At 36.3% G+C, this 26609-nt stretch overlaps 3 protein-coding genes across 3 annotated transcripts in view; 2 read left to right on the top strand and 1 right to left on the bottom strand.

The window, feature by feature from the left end:
* Positions 1-25754, bottom strand: part of LOC105228832 (uncharacterized) — a 117334-nt gene extending 91580 nt beyond the window's left edge. The window contains exon 1 of the mRNA XM_049454209.1: positions 25735-25754. The gene's annotated coding sequence lies outside the window, so the exon portion shown is untranslated. The remainder of the gene's footprint in view (positions 1-25734) is intronic.
* Positions 16181-16973, top strand: LOC105228830 (uncharacterized). Its single transcript, XM_011208812.3, has 2 exons — positions 16181-16341; positions 16488-16973. Exons 1-2 carry the CDS (start codon positions 16234-16236, stop codon positions 16755-16757), a joined length of 378 nt encoding a protein of 125 aa, XP_011207114.2. The 5' UTR covers positions 16181-16233; the 3' UTR covers positions 16758-16973.
* Positions 19049-19817, top strand: LOC105228829 (uncharacterized). The gene is made up of 2 exons (XM_011208811.3): positions 19049-19209; positions 19348-19817. The coding sequence occupies exons 1-2, from the start codon at positions 19102-19104 to the stop codon at positions 19666-19668; spliced, it is 429 nt and encodes a 142-aa protein (XP_011207113.3). The 5' UTR covers positions 19049-19101; the 3' UTR covers positions 19669-19817.
* Positions 25755-26609: the final 855 nt, after the last annotated feature.

Below are 26609 nucleotides of genomic sequence, written 5' to 3'. Positions count from 1 at the left end.
GCACCATTACAAGTCTTCCTTCGGACTGAAAGCTAAAGTACTTTTGTGCTTTAAAGTATAGCAAAAATATATGAACTTCTGGAAGAGGATTTTATTGGACCTTTGCAAAGTCTTTTTGTATATTTAAGCAATACTGGTCTCATTTTGACACAAAAAAATTATTGGTTCCTAGATCCTTAATAGATGAGGGCTTTTTCATAAGTAGCTGTGACAGATCTGGGCGGCTTTGGGTTCTTTGACAGAGTGATCATAGCAAAATAGATAGTGCACGTGCTCAGCGATGATAAATGTAAGTAGGGACACCCCCTAAATTTCTTTCTTCTCTACTTTAGACCTTGGTTGACAAAAACCTGTCAAAAAAGCTTACGTATCGTGCCTACCGGGTGATTGCCTACAATGTATCACTCTTGGTAAAAGAAAAGGGTATCTCAGCGTCATTATCGATTGCGCTGTCAAAGGTGGCCTCGCCATCACCCTAAATAAATCTGGGATGATATTTACTAGGAGCTATAAGACCCCGCAGATACCACTGCCAAGGATGGGAAGCATCCGTCTACGACCTGTGGATAAAGTGAAATACTTAGGAAGCTTTCATGGAAGAATTTTATGGAGATGCTACAGAGAGGCCATTGGAAAAATGATCACATAGATCATATCTCTCACCGAAAATAGTCATCTAGCTCTCTGACACCATAATCAAACTCATTATATCTTATAAGGACTTTGTGTGCTGGAGGGCACTGGAAAATACCACATTTAAAGTTCCCGCGACAGTCGAGTCTACGTAACCGGAAGAACCCGAAATTTTATCCGGCTAAGGACTGTCAACTCGAGATAATTATGCCGCTAGAACAACAACAACAACCACATTTGCAAGATTTACTGCTTTGGAGTGAAGCCTCCGACAGAAAAATGAATATCCACTCCGATAACACAGTCGCTTGAGCGCGCGAACCGTGATGTCAGGGCTGGTCAAGAGATGCCTAACATCGTTATCTATAGCATCTAGTCACTTTGTGATAAGACTAATACGGGTGACAAGGACCTCGCCTCGTCTTTTCTACTACTGGATGACTGGGCTTTGAGGGAGCTTGACCAGCAATGGGCTACCATCGGTTCATGTGCTGTCGCAAAAGTCTTTTGCCATAAGATCTATTATAAGAGATTCAGTGAGCTTTTTGCTCTCCTTAAGGCTAGCCACTGCCTAGTTTCGGAGGGTTCTCAAAAGCCATTGCTTTATCGGCATTCATGCTATAAGGTTACCGGGCGTCAAATCGATCAAATCATGGAAAACATCGTGTTAGACCATGTGGCATCTCGTAACATCGCCCAGAAGATGGAAGTTAGTCACCAAACCGTTTTTAACTATCAGCAGAAGGCTGAATACACAAAAAAGCTTGATGTTTGGGTGCGGCATAATTTGACGTAAAACATCATTTTGGACCGAATCAACGCCTGCGGTATGCTGCCGAAACGGAACGAACTCGAGCCATTTTTGAAGCGGATAGTGACTGGCGACAAAAAATGGATCACATACGCCAATATCAAGTGGAAACGGTCATGGTCGAAGGCCGGTGAATCGTCCCAAACAGCGGCCAAGCCGGGACTGACGGCCAAGAAGGCTCCCATATGGCAAGAGGCTGCGAACAACTGGACCGCTTGAAGCTGGCGATAGACCAGAAACGTCCAGAATTGTCCAACAGGAAGGGTGTAGTGTTCCCCCAAGACAACGTCAGACTACATGCTTCGTTGATGACTCGTCAAAAGTAACTAGAGCTCGGAAGCCAAGTGATTACCACCTGTTCCTGTAGATGGCGAACGCCCTTGTTGGTGTAAAAGAGACTTATGAAAAGTGGCCGTCCCAGTTCTTCGCAAATAAGTAGGGGGACTTCTAAGAGGGGGTATTCTGAAGTTGCCGTCTAGATGGAAACATATTAACGAACGAAACAGCGCATATTTGAACAAAATCCGATCAACATAACACTTTCTATTAAGCATTGAATAAAGAGCAAAAAGGCGGAAGGGATAGATTTGACAATCACGCGTGTTATTCAGCAGTTACCAGTCAAAATGCGCGAACGAGTCATCGAAAATTGGACTCAACGAAGAAACTATCTGAGATGAAGCCGCGGTCAACGTTTAAAAGCGATAATCTTCAAAAAATAAATGTCAGAGCATGTTCTTAGATGATGATAAACATTCTTCGAACTAACTTCAATCAAAGTCTTTGATTTTGCTATCATATTTGAAGATAAACTGCGAAGAAATGCGATTAAATATCCCACTTCCCTAGGTATGTAGTACGAGTACGTTCAGAATTTGAAGTGCCGTTAAGTGTTTGTGTTGTTGTTTGAAGATTCGGTGCAGTTACAGTTGCAGTCACCGTCAAAGCCACATTATTATGCTCTCATGCGAAAGGGCACAACGCACGCTTAGCAACATTATCTCTGCCTTGTATTACCGGAATATATTATGCGGCGCTATGCATACACATACATACACATTCCACACACTCGCGCATAACTGTCAGCACATTTGCGTGGGTGCATGTGGGTTAAGCGAATTTCTGCTGGTGCTGCAGCATCATCGATCAACACGCATGCAGTTGAGTGATGTTGGTTGGTAGTTGTTGTTATTATCGGTGAAATAGTACCTACATTTCGGTTTGATAGTTGTAAATGCAATTCGGAAATGCAGATTTGACAACTTCCGTTGCTAGCAATGCATACAGAAGCAGCACTGGCACAAACTCACACACACACACCTTCAACGGCTGAGCGGTTGGCACTGCCGCTTGGCAATCGTTGAAGCGTTCGGTGATGGCCCGTGGTTTGTCCTTCCTCTATGTTAGTGTGAACTGCTTGCATGTGTGTATGTGTCATTGTAATGGTATACGCATCACTCACCGCCCTTGCCACCTGGCTGCTAATGCCACCGGCGATGAGTTAATCTTCTCACCCACACCCCAACCACCAGCGGCTGACAGCGCACGCTTGCTGCGTTGCCGAGTGGTGGTATGAGTGCGAAATTGGTTTTATTACTAACACTGTGTGTGTGTGTGTGTGTATGGCTGTGTGTTGGTGCGTCGAATCGGTTTCGATTTTGCTTTCGACATGTTTGCCGCTGTGACTTCGGTTGCAATTTCGGCTGTAATGGAATTGAGTAGACAAGCACATCGGTGTGCAAATACTTGTGGCTTTACGCAAATAGACATTTATCAATATGACAAAGCTGTCTTGCATACTCACACTTACACACACATAGTATATATACTATATTTAGTAGAAATTCGTTGGAATATTTAGTTTGAAATCTTTCACGTAGCTGACACTTATTGCCAATGTAAATATGATAAGTGTTCACATGTACACCAGCGTCGAAGTTTGATATGAATAAATGAAGATAAATTTGAAAGAATACATACATGTAAGCTATTAGTACAGCTCGAAGATAAGTATTTCAAAACTAGCTGGCGTTATTAATATTAAAGGCGATTAATATGCTCCAAAAAGGATATATTAAATTTGTTATGAAGTTTGTAATACCCAGGAGGAAACGGCGAAATTCTTATAAAATATACATGTAAAGGGTCAGCATGTTGAACTGAGTCGATTTAGCCATGTCGGTCTGAGATTTTGCACATCCATATCTCCCCAAAGGCCTGCGCATTTGTCGTGCCGATAATGATATCAGACCACTATAGCAAATAGCTGGCATATAAACTGAACTATCAATATCCATCCCTTATTTTATTTCACAAGATATCTTCAAGAAATATTGATATTTGGCATTGATTACTGTATGGCTGTTGTAACGGGTGATTTTTTTGAGGTTAGCATTTTCATGCATTAGTATTTGACAGATCACGTGGGATTTCAGACATGGTGTCAAAGAGAAAGATGCTCAGTATGCTTTGACATTTCATCATGAATAGACTTACTAACGAGCAACGCTTGCAAATCATTGAATTTTATTACCAAAATCAGTGTTCGGTTCGAAATGTGTTTCGCGCGCGTGTTTTGTTCAGCGATGAGGCTCATTTCTGGTTGAATGGCTACGTAAATAAGCAAAATTGCCACATTTGGGGTGAAGAGCAACCAGAAGCCGTTCAAGAACTGCCCATGCATCCCGAAAAATGCACTGTTTGGTGTGGTTTGTACGCTGGTGGAATCATTGGACCGTATTTTTTCAAAGATGCTGTTGGACGCAACGTTACGGTGAATGGCGATCGCTATCGTTCGATGCTAACAAACTTTTTGTTGCCAAAAATGGAAGAACTGAACTTGGTTGACATGTGGTTTCAACAAGATGGCGCTACATGCCACACAGCTCGCGATTCTATGGCCATTTTGAGGGAAAACTTCGGACAACAATTCATCTCAAGAAATGGACCCGTAAGTTGGCCACCAAGATCATGCGATTTAACGCCTTTAGACTATTTTTTGTGGGGCTACGTCAAGTCTAAAGTCTACAGAAATAAGCCAGCAACTATTCCAGCTTTGGAAGACAACATTTCCGAAGAAATTCGGGCTATTCCGGCCGAAATGCTCGAAAAAGTTGCCCAAAATTGGACTTTCCGAATGGACCACCTAAGACGCAGCCGCGGTCAACATTTAAATGAAATTATCTTCAAAAAGTAAATGTCATGAACCAATCTAACGTTTCAAATAAAGAACCGATGAGATTTTGCAAATTTTATGCGTTTTTTTTTTAAAAAAAGTTATCAAGCTCTTAAAAAATCACCCTATATAAAATGACCGATCAAAATTATGTCATGGAATCACCTTAAGGTGTAGAACGTCAAACAGAGGTTCGGAATCAAAGCAATTTTATATATACACATACTCTATATAACTTTTATATTGACCGACATATTCGGCATAATGTTTGTTGAAGAACGAAAATCATTGTAAGTAATATTGGGTTGTCAAAAAAGTCTTGCGGTACTTTCGCTAGTTGGCGCTAAAAGCGCGTAGTTCTAGTTTTGTTTGTCGCATCGGGTCATGCTATACCTTTTTGGAAAGCTCATTTCACGTGCTAACACGTGTTTGATTGATCGCGTTTCTTTTAAGTCGTTCGTGAGTTATAGCATCTCAAGTCGCCAATAAAATTTGTGCAGTTTATGGACTCGATACAGTTTCCATTTCCACCGCACAACTATGGTTTCAACGTTTCAATTCTGGTGTAGAGGTGGTCGAAGATGCGCCACGCTCCGGAAGGCCTGTCCTTGAAAATTGCGATAAAATCGCTAAATTGGTCGAAAGAGACTACTATGCCAGTCATCAAACCATTTGAAGAAGCTTGGAGTCACTAAGAAGCTCGATGTATGGGTGCCACACCAATTGATTCATTAAAAATACCGCAAGAAGTTTGTGGTAGTAACGATCCGATTTTATATGTTTTTGCCAGTAACACATACGAGGGCTGCTATATATATTTCTGGCCTAATAATGAAAATAGGAATATTTATCAACGAAAATGGTTTTATTGTTTTTCAAAATATTCTCCATCAATATTTTCTGGCACAACGGCTGTTTTTGGACGACCTTCACGGAATTCGTTTTTGAGCCAGCGTCGGCCACGATTGGATTCGTTGTACCAGTTTTTCACAGTACTATAGGATGGTGGTTCATAGCCATACAAAGATTTTAGTTCATCGGTGCACTCTTGTCGTGATAATCCACGTCGAAAGTTGTGAAAAATGATCGCACGAAAATGTTCACGAGTTAATTCCATTTTTTGGCCGAGATGATTTTTCCATTTATATTATTTGCTTCTTGATTTGTATACCGGAAAGTGAAAGAATGAAATAGAATTCAAAACAGAGCTATCGTGAATGTAGGAGTGGTTGTAATACCATTTCACCCATTCTCGCATTGTCATATAGAAATGTCAGAAGTATGACACGTCCTAAATTTTGTTAAAATCGGTCTGTCAAGACCCGAGATATATGACTTCACAATATATCATTTCTTAAGTTGGCAGTGCCATGCCCATTATCAAATGTTTCCCACTGCTCACATAAAGCCTTTAGTAGATTTTAGTAAATAGTTGTAACAGTACCGTCTTATGAGGAGTAAGTGGGGTTATGATTCGGTTTCATTCATTTTCTCACTGCCGGTAGGAATAGACGATCAAAAATATTTATTTCTTAAGAAATTGACAATTTTCGACTTTCGCGCACGCATAATGCCGGTCGTCACGCGTTGATCTGGAAAAATCTAGAATCTGAACCAAAAATATCACCTCTTATTAAGTCTGCAAATTTTAATGATTTAACGAGAAGAGACCAATAAATGTATCAAAAATACACCAGAGTTGTCGGGATCGTGGAATTTTAATGGAATTTACTAAACTCTGATGTTCGAGTATCCCAACAATGAAAACGGCATGAACATTGTGCTTGTTTCTTCAGTAAGAAAGATGGCATTGCAACTATTGGCTATAGTGATCCGATGTAAGCAATTTCTTTAGGTATTGCACCGTTGCTTTAGACAATAATCCCTGCCAAATTTCGTGACGATATCTCATCAAATGAAAAAGTTTTCCATACAATCGCTTCATTCCGATCTTTCAGTTTGTATGGCAGCTTTATGCTATGGTTATCTGAAATCGGCGGTTTCTACAAATGAGCAGCTTCTTGGTGTGAAAAGAACGTGTACGAATTTTCAGATCGATATCTCAGAAACTGTAGAAGTAGGGCTGTGTGGAGTTCGCGAACAAACAGGTCGACATGGCTAAATCGACTCAGGTGCTCACGCTGATCATTTATGTATGTATTTCATAGGGTCTTCAAGGTTTCCTTCTGGGTGGTGCAAACTTTGTGGCAAACTTAATATACCCTATTTAGGTATACAAATTTTAAATTCAGCCAAGCACTCTAGTTGGGCATTTAAGACCAAGACGAAGTTTGCTCACAGGCAAGGGAGCAAGCCGTAGTTATTGAGCGATTTGTCGACTAATGATACTAAGAAACTGTCTTATCAGTATAGAGCAATATTAATTCATACCTAATTAGCAGAGCTGGAGGAAATCGATCACTTTAGTCGATTAATAGATCACGTGATCTCCCAACGACATCATGTGGACATTTTCCCACTACTGCTTTCCAAATACTTCCCCTCCGCTGACAAGACAACTACTTGTGAACGATTTATTGATATTTTTCTTTTCTGTTGTCACCCTGTATAAAACTTATTATAAAAACGCTCGCCCCAACAATCAGTAGCAATTTTCATCAAGAAATAAATGCAAATGCAAACTCTTTGGGTGGATGAGTTAAAGCAAATTCAAATGCAACTTAGAAAGTGGAAGAAAAAAAAACAAAATCTTTAGAATCGAATAAATTTCCCCTTCATCCTTGGAACAACAAAGAGAATGCTATGCAAACGGCAACAAACAAAGCGAACGCGAGATGAGATAAACAGTGAAAATCGCCAAAAAACAGAAAAAAAATGCATGCACAAAGCGCAGAGTGAAAATATGCAAGAAAACAGGGAATTTAACAAAAAGAGAAAGCGAGTGAGATAGAAAAAGTTGTAGCAAAAAGCTGCTACTTTGCGCTTCAATGATTCAAAAAATCTCAAAAGCAATTTCTTGCAGCAGCTGCAAATGCAACTGTTGCCACAGCAACGGCTGTTTGAGTGGAAAATATGGAAATTCCCAGCAGCGGCGAACAAGCCAAGCAAGCAACCAGCAGCATTAGAGCACAGCCCCGCGCCGCGTTCTGGTGCTGAGCAGCTGTTAAAGTCTCTCAGCTGCAGATGCGAATGATAAACTTGTAGTGTTGTGGTGTAGGTGGTGATGTACGTGCGGGCAACATTGACACACACTTGGTGGCCGTGGCAAATGGTAATAGTTTTCATTTCGTTGTAATGTGCTTTACATTTATTTTCATATATTTTGTTAGTGAACTTAAAAGTTGCATCCACTGTTGGGGTTGCGCTAGGCGTATGAGTAACAGAGGGACATGCGTTTGACATTGGTTACTTTGTGGTGAAGTGGAAAATTGAACTTTCGCTTAAGTTAAAGGAATAAATGACTGTTTGAGTATGCCAAATGTTGATGCATATTCCGAAGCTGTTCCAATCGAACGAGATCAGAATACACGCAAACGAAAGTTATAGAGTATCGAACCATCGGAATACAAGCAAATGCTCATTAAGCACCTGGTATTGAGAATCAAATGTTAAGGATATATCGCAGAACACAAATAATAGTTATCATTTTACTCTCTCTAGGTATCCGGTGTAGAAAGGAACCTTTTAAATACCAGCAAACGGAGATAGTCACCTTTCTGACCAATAAACCAGTATTCTATTCCTTGGGAGCAGGTTAAGCTAAAAAAATCCTTCTGATTGCGTTCAAAGAGTCGTAAACACCTCACAGCTGTATACAAGGTTGTGCTTGTGGTCATAAGAAAGAAAACATATTATTAAATGCGGGGAAAGTTTACGCATGGGATATGACTCGCTCGATCGTTTGAGATTCCTACAGTTTCAACTATCACGCGACTTTTTATCGGTGATCTGTCATTAAGCGATCACGTCAAGTAATCCTTCGGCATTCGTTTTCGGGACATGGTCTATCAAAACCCAATATGCCTCGACTAAAAATCGTTTCATAGATTTTTAATGATCGTTATCGAAGGAGAAGAGTCACCGTATATAGCGTTCGAACTCGTTAGACTTCACTGCGAACTCCAGAAGCCGATAATCCAATCATCGACCGATATCGTTTTCTAAAAACCACGGACCTAGCCAATTCCACGATCGGTCTTCGATTTCACTGCGAATTTCTAAAAAACAAAATCGAGTCATCACACGATACTGCTCTTTTTCCTCTCTTTTTTTGAAATCCGTGAATACGACCGCTTCCACAATCGGTCAGATTCGATTCTAGCTCTATACGGTTGAAAACTTTCCGGCTCTCAGAGCTCAGAAAGAAGTTGGCAGGACATAAATTTAGCAACTGCGAAGAGGTATTCGCTAAACTAATTGGCAGATCATACTACCAAAATGGTATAGAGAGTTAAAAAATCGCTATATACGATTTATTGTTCTTCAAGACAACGATTTTGAATAAAAACAAATTCGGCCAAGAATATTAATTTATCTTTAAAATGAACACGGAATGCGGCTCCATGAAGGAGAAGCATTTTTTAACCAAATCTTCAAAAGCAAATGGGTCTAGGAAACCTGAGTTGGAATTTATTACCAAGAAGGCCCAAACAAAAGACATTTAGACAGTTCTTTCGAATCTCTTCAAAAAAATTCAAAGAAATCAAAAAATACATCCATATTATATATTTGGATTAAGCCATGCTTTAGAAGACTGAGTTAACGCGAGCCGGTGCTAAATAATCTGTACTTATTCGCTTATACTGACTGATTCTAATAAATTTCCTCGGTAAAGATTTCATTCACAAAAAACTATATTTGAAGCCTGCAATGAAATTTAATAATAAATACAGCATCCAGATATCACCCATAGAACAATAAAGCTTTAGTCATTCACAAAACAGTCGTGGAAAACGAAACGGGTGAACCAAAGAAGATGAAACTAAAGCGAAGTAAACACTAAAGCTGCCAGCCAAACTTGCAAATACGTGAAAAAGAAATTTCCAACTCACTGACACGTTTCTTAAGCCGCTATTTCGCACCGAGTTTCAAAACAACGTCCGCCCACTCAACTACATCTACACACACATACGAATACAGAGTCCACAACTCACGTGATTACGTTTCGTGCAAAATTAAAATTCCATACAAACAGTCGTTCGCAAAGCTGCCAGCCACTGGCACCCTTCCCTATCCGATGCAGCAAAGCGTTTCCAAGTAGTGAAGTAGAATGGAGAGGACTAAAAATAGATCATTGCTGGCAGGTGGTAACAGCAAGCTGCAGTTGGTGTGAAAAGTAAGCAAAACTACTTTTTGATGAAGTTGCTATCGCTGTGGAGGCGCGAATGTGCGTGACGTACCTGGCTGTCGGGCCGCGGCACCAACTATTTCAAGTGTGTATGTATGCATGCACAGAAAGAGAAACTTGTTAATGCCTTCTTCAAAGGCTTTGGCACACAGTACGTTTTTTTGTTTTGCTTGGAAACTGTATTTGCATTTGTCCATGTGCTCAATCGAACGGAGCTGCAGTGGACGTGCTTTCAATCAAAGCTTTGCGCCAATGAAACATTTATGTTTTTTTTAATTCCCGTTAGTTGGCGCTGCGATGAAGATTTTACTGGACGTTTGCAGAACAGCCTCCTTTTTGAAATGTTCTTTGTTTCTTTTTTTGAGAATTGTCTTTGAAATGAAGGCTTCGAAAAATGTTCAGCCGAATTGCTGTTGGAAACGCTTAGAAGATTTTCTTTATCAACAATATATTTGATGATTTTCGAGAAGTATCCTCCCATGTATTTAAAGATATTACCATAATTTTGGAGATATTTCATACTCTTAAAATATTATATAGTTTCTATATAGCTTTGTACATTGAATAAGATCCGCTTCACTTGCAAAACTGAAAACTTGAGAATGGTGGCCAGTTCAATACCGACAGTCAAAGTAATTCAGCATGCGATATACACAGGTCAAGAACAAAGATACTATTGAGGAGCCAAAGAGTAATCTATGTACACTTTCGTGAATATATATTCAAATAAATTGTCTAACAAAAACTCTATTTTGATTGCTTAATTCTTTTATCAGCTACAAGCTGTATATATGATTTTGAGCGACTCCGACAAAGTATCAGCTACTTGTGGAGCTACACGATATCTCAAAACATGTGGGGCTAGTTCGCGTACAAACAGTCCACCAGACAGTCATACAGGGTTAATCGCCTTACGTTGATCATTTATTGATATTTACTTCGTGTGGTCTTCAACTTCCATCACGGTGTAAACAAGTGCATATGACAAAGTAATTAAACATGCTACAAACATATTTCAAAGGTAATACTGAAGAGCTAAATTTAAGTGAAACAGGATACAGAAACTACTCTGCACTCATGCGTAGAAAATACAACGATTCTTTGAACAGATCAAGGTACCGAGACATAAGACTTCGAAACAAGTACAACAAATATTGCCAATAATATGCCTCCTTAGAGACGCGCCCCTGATATGCTTTTGCTGATTTGGTGCAGAATATCGAAAAAGAACCGAGTGAGTCCATCCGCTGTCGCACTCAACAATCAGAGCTGTGCCCACTGACTTTATGGAAGATTTTGCGGTATCATGGTTGGCTGGCTTACGAAAATCCAACTGAAACGAAAATCTGAGCTGCACGACCATCGATGGCCTCGCAAATTAGGTGAATGAGCTAAATATGAGATGAACATTCATCACGATTTTCACAAGAAAATTTTGATCGGCGCCGAAGTTCACATTTGGTTAAATGAATACGTTAATAAACAAAATTGTAGCATTTTGAGTTATGATAATCGCTAAGTTGAGACATCTTGGCAAAGTCGCTGTTTTGTGTGCTCTTTGGGCTGAGGAAATCGTTGCTTCATATTTCTTCAAAAATGCAACCGACTTAATGTTGGAGTTAGTGCGGAACGCTATAGAGCTTGCGAATGATTTATGACTTTTCAGTGCCTAAAGCTGGATGCTGATGCGTACGACCTTGCGTTCCAACTGTATGGCGTAACATGCCTAACAGCCAACGGAACTATCAAGTTATTGAAAAAATTGAAATCTCACGTCAAGAGCATGTGGTGTGGGCTCAAAGATAGTATGACTTAACGCCGCTTAACTATTTTTTGAAAGATTATTTGAAATCGCTTATTTACGCAGATAAGCCCGAGAAGATTCACTTCTTGGAGCAGAGTATCCTGCTATGTAAAGACATTTAGTACGCTGACGGTTCAAGGATTGTAGTATATATGGTTTGAGCTGGCTTAAGGGATAAAAAGAGTTTATGGGTTTCAAAAAATCTAATTTTTTTATAATCTTATTAAATTCTATTACAACTATTTAAAAAAAAAATGCCGCGAAATTTTCATTTTTTTGTAAAAATGTCTGCCAAAAATACAATTTTTAGTTTTTTTTTTTGCCAAATACAAGTATACGGATTAGTGGTAAGTACATCTTTATGCTCTACATAGGCTGCTATATATATTTCTGGCCTAGGCAACACTAAGTGTTGCCAGGTGCAATCTGACATTTCCATTGGAAAGTTTGACATTTTTTAGCATAACATCACTCAGAACGTTTTTTCATTTAATCGTGAATTGTTTTATTTACAGGGAATTAAAAAATTCATCTCGGCCAAAAAATGGAATTAACTCGTGAACATTTTCGTGCGATCATTTTTCACAACTTTCGACGTGGATTATCACTGGTACAACGAATTCAATCGTGGCTGACGCTCGCTCAAAGACGAATTCCGTGAAGGTCGTCCAAAAACAGCAGTTGTGCCAGAAAACATCGATGCCGTACGTGAACTGATAATGCAAGACCGTCATGTAACATACCTTCAGATAGAGGCATGCCTATGCATTTCTCCCACCAGCATACATTCGATATTGCATGAACACCTGGCCCTAAAAAAGGGTTGTTCTCGTTGAATCCCGCACAATTTGACAATCGCTCAAAAAAAGGCTCGTGTGGATTAGTGTAAAGAAATGCTGAAAAAATACGATCGCGGTGCTTCAAAAGACGTTTATAAGATCGTCACAGGTGACGAATCATGGATCTATGCGTATGAGCCCGAAACAAAACAGCAATCGACCGTATGGGTCCACGGCCAAATCCAACGACGAGCCAAATCCAACGAAAAAAAAAAACAAAAAACCATTTTCGTTGATAAATAGGCCTATTTTCATTATTAGGACAGAAATATATATAGCAGCCCACGTACATCTAATAATATGTCAGCAGAATGTTTGAAGGACTATTTTTAAATTCTTTAGTGCCCTTATTATCACTTAACTCGTGGCATTTGTATCTAGAATACGAAATATATATAGCAACCTACATATGTTGTCTAGTTTAGGAGGAACTTTTTTTTTTAGGTTATTAATGTCGCTATGAATTATTAAGTCTCAGAAAAATATTTACTTTAAAGGTTTGAGACTTTTAAGGAACTTTATATATTAAGATTTTATACTGAATTTAGTTTTTAAATTTATATTTTCAAATTTGTCTTCCAAAAAGCAAAATTATTATATAAATTTTCTAAATTATTTTCAAATTACGATAATAACGCATTCTGGCTTACGACAAATCGTAAACTCTTAACAACGCAGACAAAATGAAATTCGCAGGGAGTTTTTCAATTATTCTAGAATTCGAAAAGTGCCACAAAATACACAAAGCAACAGCAGAAGCCAACGCATACCAATGCAAAAGCCAACAAAAACCCATTAAATGAAAATCATGTTTTAATAATGCGGAAAAGTCATAAATTTCATAATCGCTCATAAAATTGTTTGAAGCACTGTTGCGCATTTGTTACAGTTATTAACTGCTATAAAATAAACAAAAGCAAAGCACTCATAAACTGAGCTAGAAACGCGCGCTCAGCACAGACTTTAATGGCACTGGGATATATTGAAATTCCACCAAAAAAGCATAAAACTGACAAAATTATAAATAAGTGAATTCTTGCTCGCCTCAACCACTTGCAACATTCGTGGTTGATAATAAAATAAAATCGTTAAGTCCGGCAGCTTTAAGAAATCTTATTTGGAAGGCAGATTTAAGTTTTGGAAATGGAAAATATTTTTTTATTTATAAAGTAAAGATTTTGATTCTTGAATTTTATTTGAAGTTTACTACAGGTATAGTGCACTCCATAATAACAACTAAACATTTGTTTAACCAGCAATTGATTCTACATTTCCTACAGTATTCTTTGGTTTTGCGGTTAAATTTTTAAACCGATTAGTTGTTCATTTCCTCAGCTTTCTTTATTTTGTCCCGCAAAATATTTACTATAAAATATACATATACATATGTATTTACTGGCTCTATGAGATTCTATTTTCGTAAACCTTATGTGTAAAACAGCTTATCGTTTGCTAATTTCTCTCACAGCTTTGCATGAATTATGCTCCCTGACTGCAGAGGTATGTACTCAGAAGTCAAATTAGAGAGTGAGAGATATGTAGATTCTATAGACACCCAGTTGGAAAATGAATATGAATTCGACCAGTGTAGGAGCATTTAAAAATCGTAAGGATTGAAAAAAATTCATAACCGGTTGAAACTCATTGGAAAAGAAAGATAAAATGAAAACAATGTTGGGCAAAATAATCTACAGACAATTTTAGATCTTGAAACTGAAAGGGAGAAATGGTAGAATTTTAAAGGGTTAATTTTCGGCAGAACTAAAAGTCCTATAGAAAAAATTTATATGGCAAAGTTGTAGATAATGAATAGACACACAACTTTTTTTATAAGCACCTCAAAATTAATGTGAAAAAGATTGCACCATTATCGGCTCAAGCCGAATTTCGAGCAGATATCTTTCCAAACTATAAAAATTTCAATTCAAGCACTGGAATCCGATCGCTCAGTTTGTACGGCAATTATATGCTGTAGTCATCCGATATCGATTCCAATAAATGAAAAGCTTTTTGAATAAATTCAGATCGATATCTCGAAAGCTCTGGGACTAATTATGTACATATAAATATTATAGGCTGCGATGTTTTCTTCTGAGTATTATTAATATACTCGTAACAAACCATGTTCAGGGTATACAACTTTAAAAAAATGGTAAATGTGCTGAAAATCGATACTCGTTTAGAGGATCCGTTTATTTGTGAGCGATAGTAGTGACAATTTATCAGCAGTGCTAGTTTACTTTTTCCAACAGGGTACTTTGCAGCTGGTGCTGATAACGTAAGTTAGGCAAAATCACGTTTGAGCAAATAAATCAAAACAACTAAATTTGTTTTGTAAACAGATTCGTACATTGTAATCCATTATTTTGTATATATGTGCATATTTATTGAAATTGCATTGTTATATGTGCCAGCAGCTGTTTCAATATTGAAATATTGAAAACTTTTTAATATCTATATATGTATGTACATATATACATACGTTGATAAGCATGTATGGGTATTTGTAACATAATATTTAAATAAAAAAAATATTTACAGTTTGAATCGTTGACGTGGCCTAATTGCTAAATGTATGTCTAGCTAAAAAGCTTTACATATAATTTTTCACAGTTAGCAATATGCATTTATAATGGAAAAACATAAAATATACCAAATAATATACATTTGAAAGATCAGTTGGGCTTAAGAAAAGTGAAAGCACAATTCGTTCACTAAAAATCACTAATTTTTTTCGAAAAAGTGCGTTGCGTTAACATCTGTGCAATGATGCTTTCCGACTACCAGGATGTCATGAAACGTATTACTACTGGCGACAACTTTTGGATCTGTGCTTAAGACCTAGAATCAAATGATCAATCTGCCGAATATCGCGGCAAAGTTAAGCTGAAGCCGAAAAAACCACGTAAAAACAGGTCAAAACTCAGGGTTATGTCGTTTATCGAGGTGTGGTGCACTTCGAATTGCTTCCGACTGGCCAAACTGGGAACAAGGAATACTATTTGAGTGTCATGTGTCGTTTCTGTGAAGCTGCTCATAAAAAGAGACTGGAATTATACGTCGAATACTCATGGTTTTTGCACCACGATAATGCACCGGCGCATACTGCATTGATTCTTCCCCCGTATTTGCCTGACTTAGCTTCGTGTGACTTCTGCCTCTTCAGCAAACTCAAAAGACCGTTCCGGGGAAACCGTTATTCCGGAAATTAACTTTAACAACTGTTTTAAGGATTGAAAAAAACGTTAGCACAAGTGCCGTGGTGCCAAGGAAAACACTTTGAGGGAAACGACATACATTTTAAAGAATAAATCAAGACTTTGAAAATTATGAACAAAGTTTTACTATTGTTTGCTCATAGCAGTAAATCACTATACGTTTTTATTACTATTTGAGTCACTGTATTTCCATTATTCCGAAGACCTCCAACCACATTACTTTACAAATGAAATTACATGCTTTAGAACCGCTCTCTAAACTTGTCAGATTCCCATAGGGCATTAACTGAAGTTCATGTATGTTTGTTGAAAAATAGATCTATATATTTGTAAATATATACATAAGTATATACAGACGATGCAAACACCGAGTCTTTTCGTCACTGCAAGAAAATAGCTTACAACTGCAATCGATCAGTGCAACTTAGCAAGCCGAAAGCGAACAATGTCTACCGCAATTGTTATATTCTTAACAATTATTGCAAATATCTGTGAACCTCAAATTTGTTATGAGGCACAGAAGTTCTCCTACCTAAGCTACGGCTTCAATGAGGTAGGTTTGGAGAAGTATTTGGAGTAAGAGCATTTATGTATATGTACATGTCTTTTTTTATTTTATTATACTCATTAAAATATATAATGTGTAAAACAAAGTGCAAACATTTCAATATAATGAGGACTTCACATTTTTTATAATAGATAATACTAGAGAGCTGCGAAGCAAATATGGATCAGGACACATTTAATGCCAATAGATACTTCTATGAGGTATCATCTTCACAAAATGATTCTGAACATTCTGCGGAATCCATCTGCAATACGAACAGTGTCGAAGAAACATACAATGAAGGTGAAAGCGAGGAAACAACTGATGAGAAAAAGAAAGGAGGAGATCCCGGTTTCATTCTGTTTTTGATGTTACTTGTAGTTATTATCGGTGCCTCTGATAATGGCAGACGCCGCAGGTAGAGATGAGGTTATTAGAGAACTCTTTATGTCGGTGTACAATAAATAAACATACATGTACATACATTTATAAATATGCAGAAGTGTGTTAACCGAAAGTATTTTCATCCAATTTATATGCATTACTTAAAAAGCCGAATATCTCGAGAAGTATTGCATGTTAGCGATTTTGATTTTTTGTAGCAAATAAAATTCCCTACAAGTTTGCCATGTACATTTACCTAATGTATATATATGTACTTTTATTCAAATATGAATAGGTATATCTATACAAAATACGGGGAAGAACCGTATTTCAAAAGTGTGAGACCTAAAACAAAGAGATATACAACATTTCCATCATTAGAACTGAGAGCGTTAATCACTTTGACAATTGACTGCACCCTGTACATTTGACGTTTCGCAAGTGGAAAAACAGGGATGGCAACTGTGCAGTACTATCAAATAATAACTCAATGGAGACTTTTATATTCGCAAAATAATCATATCATCTCAAAGAAATTAATAAAAACAATTTATTGATTTACGACTGGCAAATATTAAGTAATTTCTTTTTTTGTACTAATTATAAAATATTAATGTTTATAAAAAGACATGCGACACAATATACAAATAATACAGACTCACTTAAAATATTTTGAATTTTTATGTTGAAAATGAAAAATGTCGTGTGGAACTTCTAACAACCACACAAATTTAATTTTAAATTTTCTTGCAATTAATTTAGTAATGTTTGCATGAAACTGTTTAAAACAAAATTTCACGCATATAACGGCGTTTTCAGTAAGTTCGCTGCAAAAGTTTTTTTTTAAATACAACAAAAGTGGTTTGGGATATCAATGAAATTCTTTATTCCTGTGAATGTGACATTCGCTGTGTGGCTTATACATATTTTCCAAGTCCACATCCTCCAATTCGGGCCAAAGTTTTAAGTTGAGGACTTTTTTCAAACCGACGACATTAATAATTTTCCAAAATATATCATAATTGTTTGTAGTAATGCTTCATTTTAACTTAATAAATGCACATCATTATAAATCAAAATATCTTCCATCGTTTACAATGAATATGCAAAAAATACTTGCTGATCCTTTTTTTGTTTCGCTAGGTGTATATCAGCATCAAAATTGATCTGGACTATCAATATTAAAAACAAAATTTTCACGTATTTCAATACAAATCTATATTTTCGCCTTCAGCATCAACTTTTTGGAGCCATTAGAAGATTACCAACGAAAAATAAAAATTTCCATAGACTTGTTCTTTAAGTTTCATTTTTGGAGTGCCATTGTTTAGATTGTCGTATGAGCAGATTCGACGCCACATTCCTAATTCCACGCTTGCCTCTTTTGTGTTATCTAATCGACATCGCTTTTGTAAAAAATTCAGTTTTTAGTGAAACTCTAGCATTGAAACGGCTTACAGCCAAAACAATAACCGAAATGTGTGTAACAGCCACAGTAAAACGTGGACGGGTCCTCTAGTTATATATAATTGGAAGATCATTTGGGCCTAAGAAAAGGTATATCACGATTGGTTCCAAAATCACTAAATTTTTTCGAAAAGAGTGTTTTCCGAATACCAGGATGTCATGAAACATATTCTTACTGCCGACGAGTTTTGGATCTGTGCTTAAGACCTAGAATCAAAAGATCAATCCGCCGAATATCTTGGCAAAGGTGAGCCGAAGCTGAAAAACTTCGCCACAACAGGTTAAAATCAAGATTATTTTGACAATTTTCTTCGATTGCAAAGTTGTAGTGCACTTCGAATTCCTTCCCAACAGCAAACCCTTAAAGAATACTATTTGAGTGTTATGTGTCGTTTACGCGAAGTTATTTGTAAATAGAGGACGGAATCATGCGTCGACAAATCTTGATTTTTGCACCACGATAATGTATACGACGATACTGAATTGATCCTTCGTAAGTTTTTCGTTAAATTCTCAACAAATTTCGATAGATTTCTTCAATATAGATGAATAAATTTAGATTTATTGAAAAATATGAACAAAACCTAACCATTTATCGCTCATAGTAGTAAATCGCTATTAGTTTTTATTAATATTTGAGTCACTGAAATTCCATTATTCTGAAGACCTCCAATCAAATTAATTTACCCATGAAATTGTATGCTTTAGAATCGCTCTCGAAACTTGCCAATTTCCCACAGGGCATTAACTCATCTATTCACATGCTTGTAGCAAAATAGATCAGTATATTTGTAAATGCATACATACCCACATACATATATGCAAACGATGCAAACATTGAGTATTTTCGTCACTGCAAGCAAACAGTTTATAACTGCAAACGATCAGTTCAACTTAGGAAACCGAAAGCGCACGATGTCTACTGCAATTGTTATATTCTCAACAATTATTGCAAATATCTGTGAACCTCAAATTTGTTTCGAGGCGCAGAAGTACTCCTACCTGAGCAACGGCTTCAACGAGGTAAGTTTAGAAAAGTATTTTGAGTAAGAGAATTTATATATATGTATATTCTTTTAAGTATTAAAATATGTATGTATGTATATACTGAGTAAATCAAAAAGCAAGAATTTAATGAGGAATTGACATTTTCTATTATAGATAATACTAGACAGCTGTGAAGAAAACGTTCAAGCGATATTTACAGCCAATAGCTACTGCTATCAGGTGCCATCTTCGCAAGATAATTCTGAACATTATCAGGAATCCATTTGCAATATGAATAGTGTCGAGGAAATATACAATGAAACTGAAAGCGGAGAAATAAGTGAAGAGAAAAGGAAAGAAGATGACGGCATTTTTATTCTGGTTTTGATATTATTTTTAATTTTAATCGTTGCTGCTCCCGAAAATGAAAGTGGACGCCAAAGGTATAGGCGAGTTAATAAAAGAACTCGTTACAATAAATATCGATACATGTAAATTAATAAATATGATATATGTAGATATAAGAGATAAATGCACTCAGCTGACGATGTTAACCAAATTTCTTCCAAATGATATATATCTTTATTGTGATTAATATGATATTTTCGCCTTTATTCGTAAATAAAATTTTCACTGTACGAGTATTGAATAGTTTATTATACGAAAATGTGTATAAAATGTATACCACAGTGTGTGTGGGCGGATCCACTAGGATCCACTATACATATACATATACATATATATGTATATATGTATGTGAGTACATATATACATATATATAATGAGGGGAAGAACCGAATTAAAAAAGTATGAGACCAGAAACAAAGAGATATATACTGTATGCAACTCTCACGTTATTGAAATTGACAGCATTAATCACTGTGACAGTTGACTGCACCCTGTACCTTAGACATATCGCAACTGGAAAAACAGGGATGGCAACAGTGCAGTTCGACCAAAAGAGACTTTGCTAATCGCAAAATAATCATATTTATATAAAATTTTCAGAGAATTCAAACAACGGTAACATGAAATTAAAAGAAGTAATTACAGTCATTCGTCATTAAGGAGATCTGTTTCTCATAGAAATTAATTAAAAAAAAGACGGATTCAAGCCTCTTTGCATTTGAAAATATTTGTTTTATATTTGTGGTATTTTATCTTCAATCCAAGAAACGAAGAACGAATCGAAAAAACAACTGTTGAAAAAGAATAAAAATCTGTCTAAATATAGCTTAAATAGCAGAACCAAGACATTGAATTGTTCTAGAGGGACTAGGGAAGAGCACAAAAATAGCATGTGGAAAAGTGGTGAGACGACGATGGCTTCTACATTTCATTTAATATTAATTTAAGGTATTTTTAATAGAAGCAGTACTAAGATTTTAAAGAAAGCTCCTTATTAATACAAATTATTGGTAATAAAATGTAAGAACTTAAAATGTAAGGAAATTGATTGTTGCTCTTTCTGAACTTTTCCGACCCTTCTCAATGTTAATTTGACTTGGCATTGTAGCCACAGCAACTCATAGATCAGCACCGAGCGATAAATAGAAAGGGCAACAGCGAAAGGAGAAAAGTTAAAACATAAAACGTATTTTGCATAACGACTCAGTGCGAAGGCAAATAAATGAACGCTGTGAACCTTAAGTGATTGACTGGTCAAGTTAAAAGCTCCTGCGAGGGCAGCAGGTGAATTGCGCTTTGCGAAAGAAAGCTGTTGCTGTGCACGTAGATTTGCGATTTTATTAAAATTTGTTTAGTTTTTCTTTTGCTCTTGTCAAAGTTAACTTTTGCGTATTTTCTTTATTTTCAACTTTCTATTATTTGTACATTTTTCTTTCCACAATTTCGCTTTGACATTTTTTTGCATAAAAGAGGTTAATGGTGACAACAACAATAAAAAATGCATGTAGCAATTGCTCTTTGATAACAAGCTTTGACTTTGCCGCTTTAGTGAAGGTGTGACTCAAAGAGCGCGCTACAAGTCAACGAAGCGATGTAATTGCGAGTAAAGTGGGAGTGAAGAATTAATTGCAAGTAAAGGTAAGTAAAGTTATGGCTTTAAAGTGTTTAAATAAATGTTGCTTTTAGGTAAAATATTCAAAATATATTTTTTCTCATATTCCAAAAAAATTTTTCATAAAAATTATCAATTATCGGTGCCACACTGTGCCTGTCATGTGGCGGAGAATGGTGTGTATGTTTATACACGAAAGTAAAATACAACCGAGTGATGAAATCAACAAACCACAAAACATGAAAAAAATACAAAATACCCACAAGCGTATGTAATCAAATTGTATATAAACCACAGCGTTTTCGTGGTACATGCGATCTTTTGATCAAATCAAGAAACTCGTTGATTATTATATACAGAACTATATATAGCTGTGAGCGGATAATGCTTTCTCTTACGCTCTGACTCCGAGCAATCTTTCAACAAATTTGAAAAATATAGTTTTGAAGACAACAACAACAACAACAAATTTACAGAACTGAACGGCAATATATTTAGTAGTCGATAGATTTAAAATATTTGTATACCATCTTTAAAGGAAAATCTCGATACGACGGATATGGTAGTCTTTGAAAAGAGGTACAAAAACCCGGAAACCCCTGAAGCTTGATGGGGTTGAGTTAACAATTAAAGAGCCTAACAAGTACGTGGGTAGTTTTTGATTGCAAATCGATGTGAAAACTTAATGCGGAAGAGAAAGTGAAAAAAGGTAGTGGTGCCCTCTAAGCATGTAAGAATATATTGGAGTCTACAACTGGGCTATCACCGGCATGAATTGGTGTTACACAGCGTTAGTCAAGCCAATCTTGTTTTGCGATATTTTGGAGTGGTGAACAGCTGTCAATAAAATCTCATACAGAAAATTTTTCCAGCGAATATAGCGGCTCCTTGTTCACTGCATAACAGGAACGCTAAGGACCACTGCACAGCTGCACTGCATATTGGGTTAATCTTACCACCAATTGAAATTGCAGTGGAACGCTCTGCAGCAAAACAAGCTGCCAAATGGGTGGCATTAGGTGAATTTTTTAAAGGGGCCTTCAGATATAGCTCGATAAGCAATGGATTAGTGGATAAAATACATCACATATTCTCAAGTTTATCTGTGAGAGAAGGTATTAAGTAAGTTTAAGAGAGGGTTGGTTATGACTTAGTAGCATCGAAAAGGGCTAATGGAGTAGAAGTCTATTGCTTGAAGTTGTTTCCCAGGCGATCCTTTAAGCTTCCGGAATACTGCAGTCTCTTCTAGGCGGAAGTCTTTGCCGTTGACAAAGTGGCTTAATAGCTAAAAATGCAGAAAACAATATAAGAAGATCAATACGAATATATCATCGATAGACACATTGCAATAATCGGACAATGTAAAATCAGAGGATGTCCTAAGAAACGGGAAGGCGGTAGATGTACATATATTACGTTCCAGGCCATAGAGAAGTTCCGGGAAATGAAATAGCTGATGAGATTGTGAAGAGTGGCTACCAACCCAGAACAGAAATACTTTAGAACGACAATAAATTATGAGAAAATGGAATGCTTTAAATACATGAACCTCCATAGGTCATTTTTAAGGGCCGGTAGGTATTTATATGGGCTGACAGCCGGCCAGTATGACCTAACCTAAACTAATCTCTAACTTTGCTTGTTGCTACTAGAGCAACGCACAAAGAAAGTGAATAGAAAAATAGCTTCATCGAGGATAATTTTCTAACTAAAGTTTGTCTGCGTACCATATTATGAATCTATTGAAGCCTTGCTAGCAAGTGTTGCTTACTTATGTTTATATTCTTAGAAATTTTTTTGCTTTCAAAAACCATTGTACTGTGTTGGCTGACATGGATATTTTTAAAGACAGAGATATTCTATTATTAAAATTTTTAAGTAAATAAATCCTTAAAATAAACGAATAAATTAATTCTTCAAGAGAGCCATACTTCTATATTAATGACACAATTAAAGAGAATAAAGTTCGAAATCATAATCTGACAACTTCCTCTTATAAAAGAGCTGCTTTGTGCAAGGTTTCAGCAACAAAACTGGACAAAATTAATTTGTATTTCTTCTTCAACACTTTTAAACCAATATAATATATTAAACAAAGTATATACATACAAGAAAATGTAAAAGAAAGGTGCTATCTAACACACTCACATTTGTTCATATATCAGGCAATCACTAATATAAGCAGATATGCGTTTGGATTTGATTGAAAATTAAATGTTCCAGCTTTGATCGGGCTCACCAATGTAGAAAAGGGCAGAATGAAACAATGAATGATAAAAAAAAAATTGTATGCCAAAGGCAATTGGCTTCGCAGTTATTTTCGGCATGTCAAATGTGAAGGAGTGTGTGGAAGAAGATTTTCCATATCCGTTTTAATGTTTTGGGTTGTTTACAGAATGCATAAGCTTAACAAAGGAAAGAAATCTTCATATTAATCTTTTCAACAATTTTAAATTCTGTTATTAGTAGGAAATGTTCAATGTTCAATCGAAGTCGCAAAGCAAAGTGCAAGAAACAGGAACAAACTGTAATTTTAAAAGTTATGTAATATTTATTTATAAACTAGTCTTTAAAGGTTTGGAAGCTTTCTGCAAAGAATTCGTATAAGATTAATATAACATTGTTAGCATATTTCTTTGCAGTATACCCTTTGAAAGTATAAGTATGCATACGTATACTAAGCAAAATGATGGGAAATACCTTAAAGTGTAAAACGTTAACCAGTGGATCGAAATTCAAGCAATTTCATATATACAACTCATAAACTGTCCGACATATTCACCATAAGGGTTGTTAGAAAAACGAAAATCATTATATGGAGTATAAAATGTTTGCAAATGGTATAGTGAGTTCCAAGCCGGCCGTGAATGTGTCAAAAACGAGGAGCGTCCAGGGCGACCATCAACCTCAACCGACCTCACGTTCAACAAATCAAAGATTTGGTGTTGAAAAACTGTCGATTAACAATTAGAGACCTTGCTGATGAAGTTGGCATATCGAAAGGCTCAGCCAATACCATTTTGGAGGATGTTTTGGCCTCAAGCGCGTCAAATCTCGACTGGTACCGAAAAAATTGATTTTTTTGGAAAAAAGGCGTCGCGTTGAAGTGTGTGAATCGATGCTTTCCGACTACCAGGGTGTCATGAAATGCATTATAACTGGCGATGAGACTTGGATCTATGCTTACGATCAATCGAGTGAATATCGTGCCAAAAGAGAGCCGAATCCAAAAAAATCGCGTCAAAGTCGCTCAAAAATCAAGGTCACGGTGACTGTTTTCTTCGCTTATCGTGGTGTTGTGCATTATGAATACCTTTCAAGCGGTCAAACAGTCAACAAGGAATATTATTTGAACGTTATGCGTCATTTGCGTAACGCTATCCGCCTAAAAAGGTCGGAATTGTGGAACGACAATTCTTGGTTTTTACACCACGATAATGCACCATCTTATACTGCCCTCGTAATTCGTGATCATATCGCCAAAAACTCAACCCATATCGTTCCGCAACCATCGTATTCACCTGATCTGGCGCCGTGCGACTTCTGGGTGTTCACCAAGCTCAAAATACCGCTCCGGGGACACCGTTTTTATACGATAGAGAAGATTCAAGCCGCAGCAAAGACGGAACGGAAGGCCATCCCGAAAAGTGACTACAACCAGTGTTTCGAAGATTGGAAAATCCGTTGGCATAAGTGCATTGCATCGGGAGAGGATTACTTTGAAGGGGATGAAATTGATTTGGAAGAATAAACAAAGAATTTTCAAAATAAATGCAATGTCACCTTATTTTTTGGACACAGTAGTATATTTTAGGCACAAATACATTGTATTTACTTATAGGAGCAAAATATGCTACATATATAATTTTCATTGAGATAACTCAAATGTTGGTAGATATATCCAGCATCAAGTCACCTGGAAGTTCGAAAATCTTTATATTGGTTATATGGGAGCTCAAGTAAGTATTGACCCAATTCAAAGCATTTTTGATGCACAGATTAACTATTGTCAGGAAAGGGTTCTGTCTGAATTTCAATTATATATCTCACACATTGACCGATACTTTCGGTCAAAATTCGGCTATAGATACTGGAGTTCACACAGTACAGTATCTAGGAACTGAAACAGTTCTGGTTGGATTTGGACAACTTTTGATCATAAGGTGGATACTCAAAAGGAATTAGTACTGCAAAACATTTTATCCCGTTTTATAAATTACTTCCTGATTTTATGTACACTGAAGCCACATAATCTGAGACAGATACAATTCTTTTGTTATCGATTTCAAATTTTTGATAATTCTCATTATCTACGCATGAGAAAAAAAAATTACTTTTAATGGCTTAAGTCAATACAGTATTAGATTATTTCAGCTCAATTAATCACCAAAACAACAATGATTCTTTACCTCATTCATTAACAAAAACCGTAAAGTAAATGTGATAAATTATATAAAACTTAAGCAAATAAAAAATGTATATACAATATAAAACTAACAAATAAATTGTTATATTTTATAATGAGTTGTAAAAAAACTTACCTTCAAAATCAGCAAGATTTCATTCATTTTCGAAATTTGACGCTGCGCTATGTTGTACAACTAACTTAATCAAAACCTCCTTTTTTATATTTTTTGTAGGAAAGAATCGAGCACTAAACGAAGGGACATAAGTAGTGACTATTTTAAGCATGCGTATAAACTTGATCAAATCACATTTTCTATAACTTTTGCGTTGCATTAGATTGAATCGCTTATATTTACACAAAATGCTTTCATATACATCATTAGCTTTATAAAAACCGACACACCCCTTTCACTTATACATTTTAACTCAGATTCACTAATTTTAAATTTGCCTTCACTTATACACTCACACCACTTAACTCACATCACTCACATTATTATATACACTTATTTTTCTTTTTTACATTAACACTTACACAAATTTTCTACAATAATTATTTGCTCAAGCACTTATTTTTTACTTATTTCTTATATTTTCCAAATTTTCACTAAGCACACGCGATCACTTGCACACAAATCACGCGTGAAATTTAATATTTTTATTTGTTGCTGAACTGAGCGCAGAGCTCGGAGAGAAAGAGCGACTTTGTAACTGCAATCGCAAATGCAAAAGTAAACAAACACAAATTCTATTGTGTGTTGTAGCTATTGAGGTAGCTGAAACAGAAAAGAGAAAAACAATGAGAGAATATGTAGTGGTAGTGTTTTTCATATTGTAATTGAAATTTAAAGTAAAAAATAAAGAGTAAATTATATTTGTATATTGAAATATTAGTCACAATATTATTCTTATGTCAAATCGCATTATTTCGAGTAATAAATTTAATTATAAATTTTCGGACATGAAGGTGTTCTTTCCAGGGACTAAGTGCCATTATTTTGAATTCGAA

The sequence above is a fragment of the Bactrocera dorsalis genome, chromosome 4, assembly GCF_023373825.1.
Source record: "Bactrocera dorsalis isolate Fly_Bdor chromosome 4, ASM2337382v1, whole genome shotgun sequence".
NCBI lineage: Eukaryota > Metazoa > Arthropoda > Insecta > Diptera > Tephritidae > Bactrocera > Bactrocera dorsalis.
The sequence above is the reverse complement of the archived record's forward strand: the minus strand, read 5'-3'. Positions and strand labels throughout refer to the sequence as shown.

Excerpts from the sequence above, each read along its gene's own strand:
- LOC105228830 (XM_011208812.3), top strand. The coding sequence starts at position 16,234 with ATGTCTACCGCAATTGTTATATTCTTAACAATTATTGCAAATATCTGT. Across the intron at positions 16,342-16,487 it reads TAAGCTACGGCTTCAATGAG|ATAATACTAGAGAGCTGCGA; the intron begins GTAGGTTTGGAG and ends TTTTTATAATAG.
- LOC105228829 (XM_011208811.3), top strand. The coding sequence starts at position 19,102 with ATGTCTACTGCAATTGTTATATTCTCAACAATTATTGCAAATATCTGT. Across the intron at positions 19,210-19,347 it reads TGAGCAACGGCTTCAACGAG|ATAATACTAGACAGCTGTGA; the intron begins GTAAGTTTAGAA and ends TTTCTATTATAG.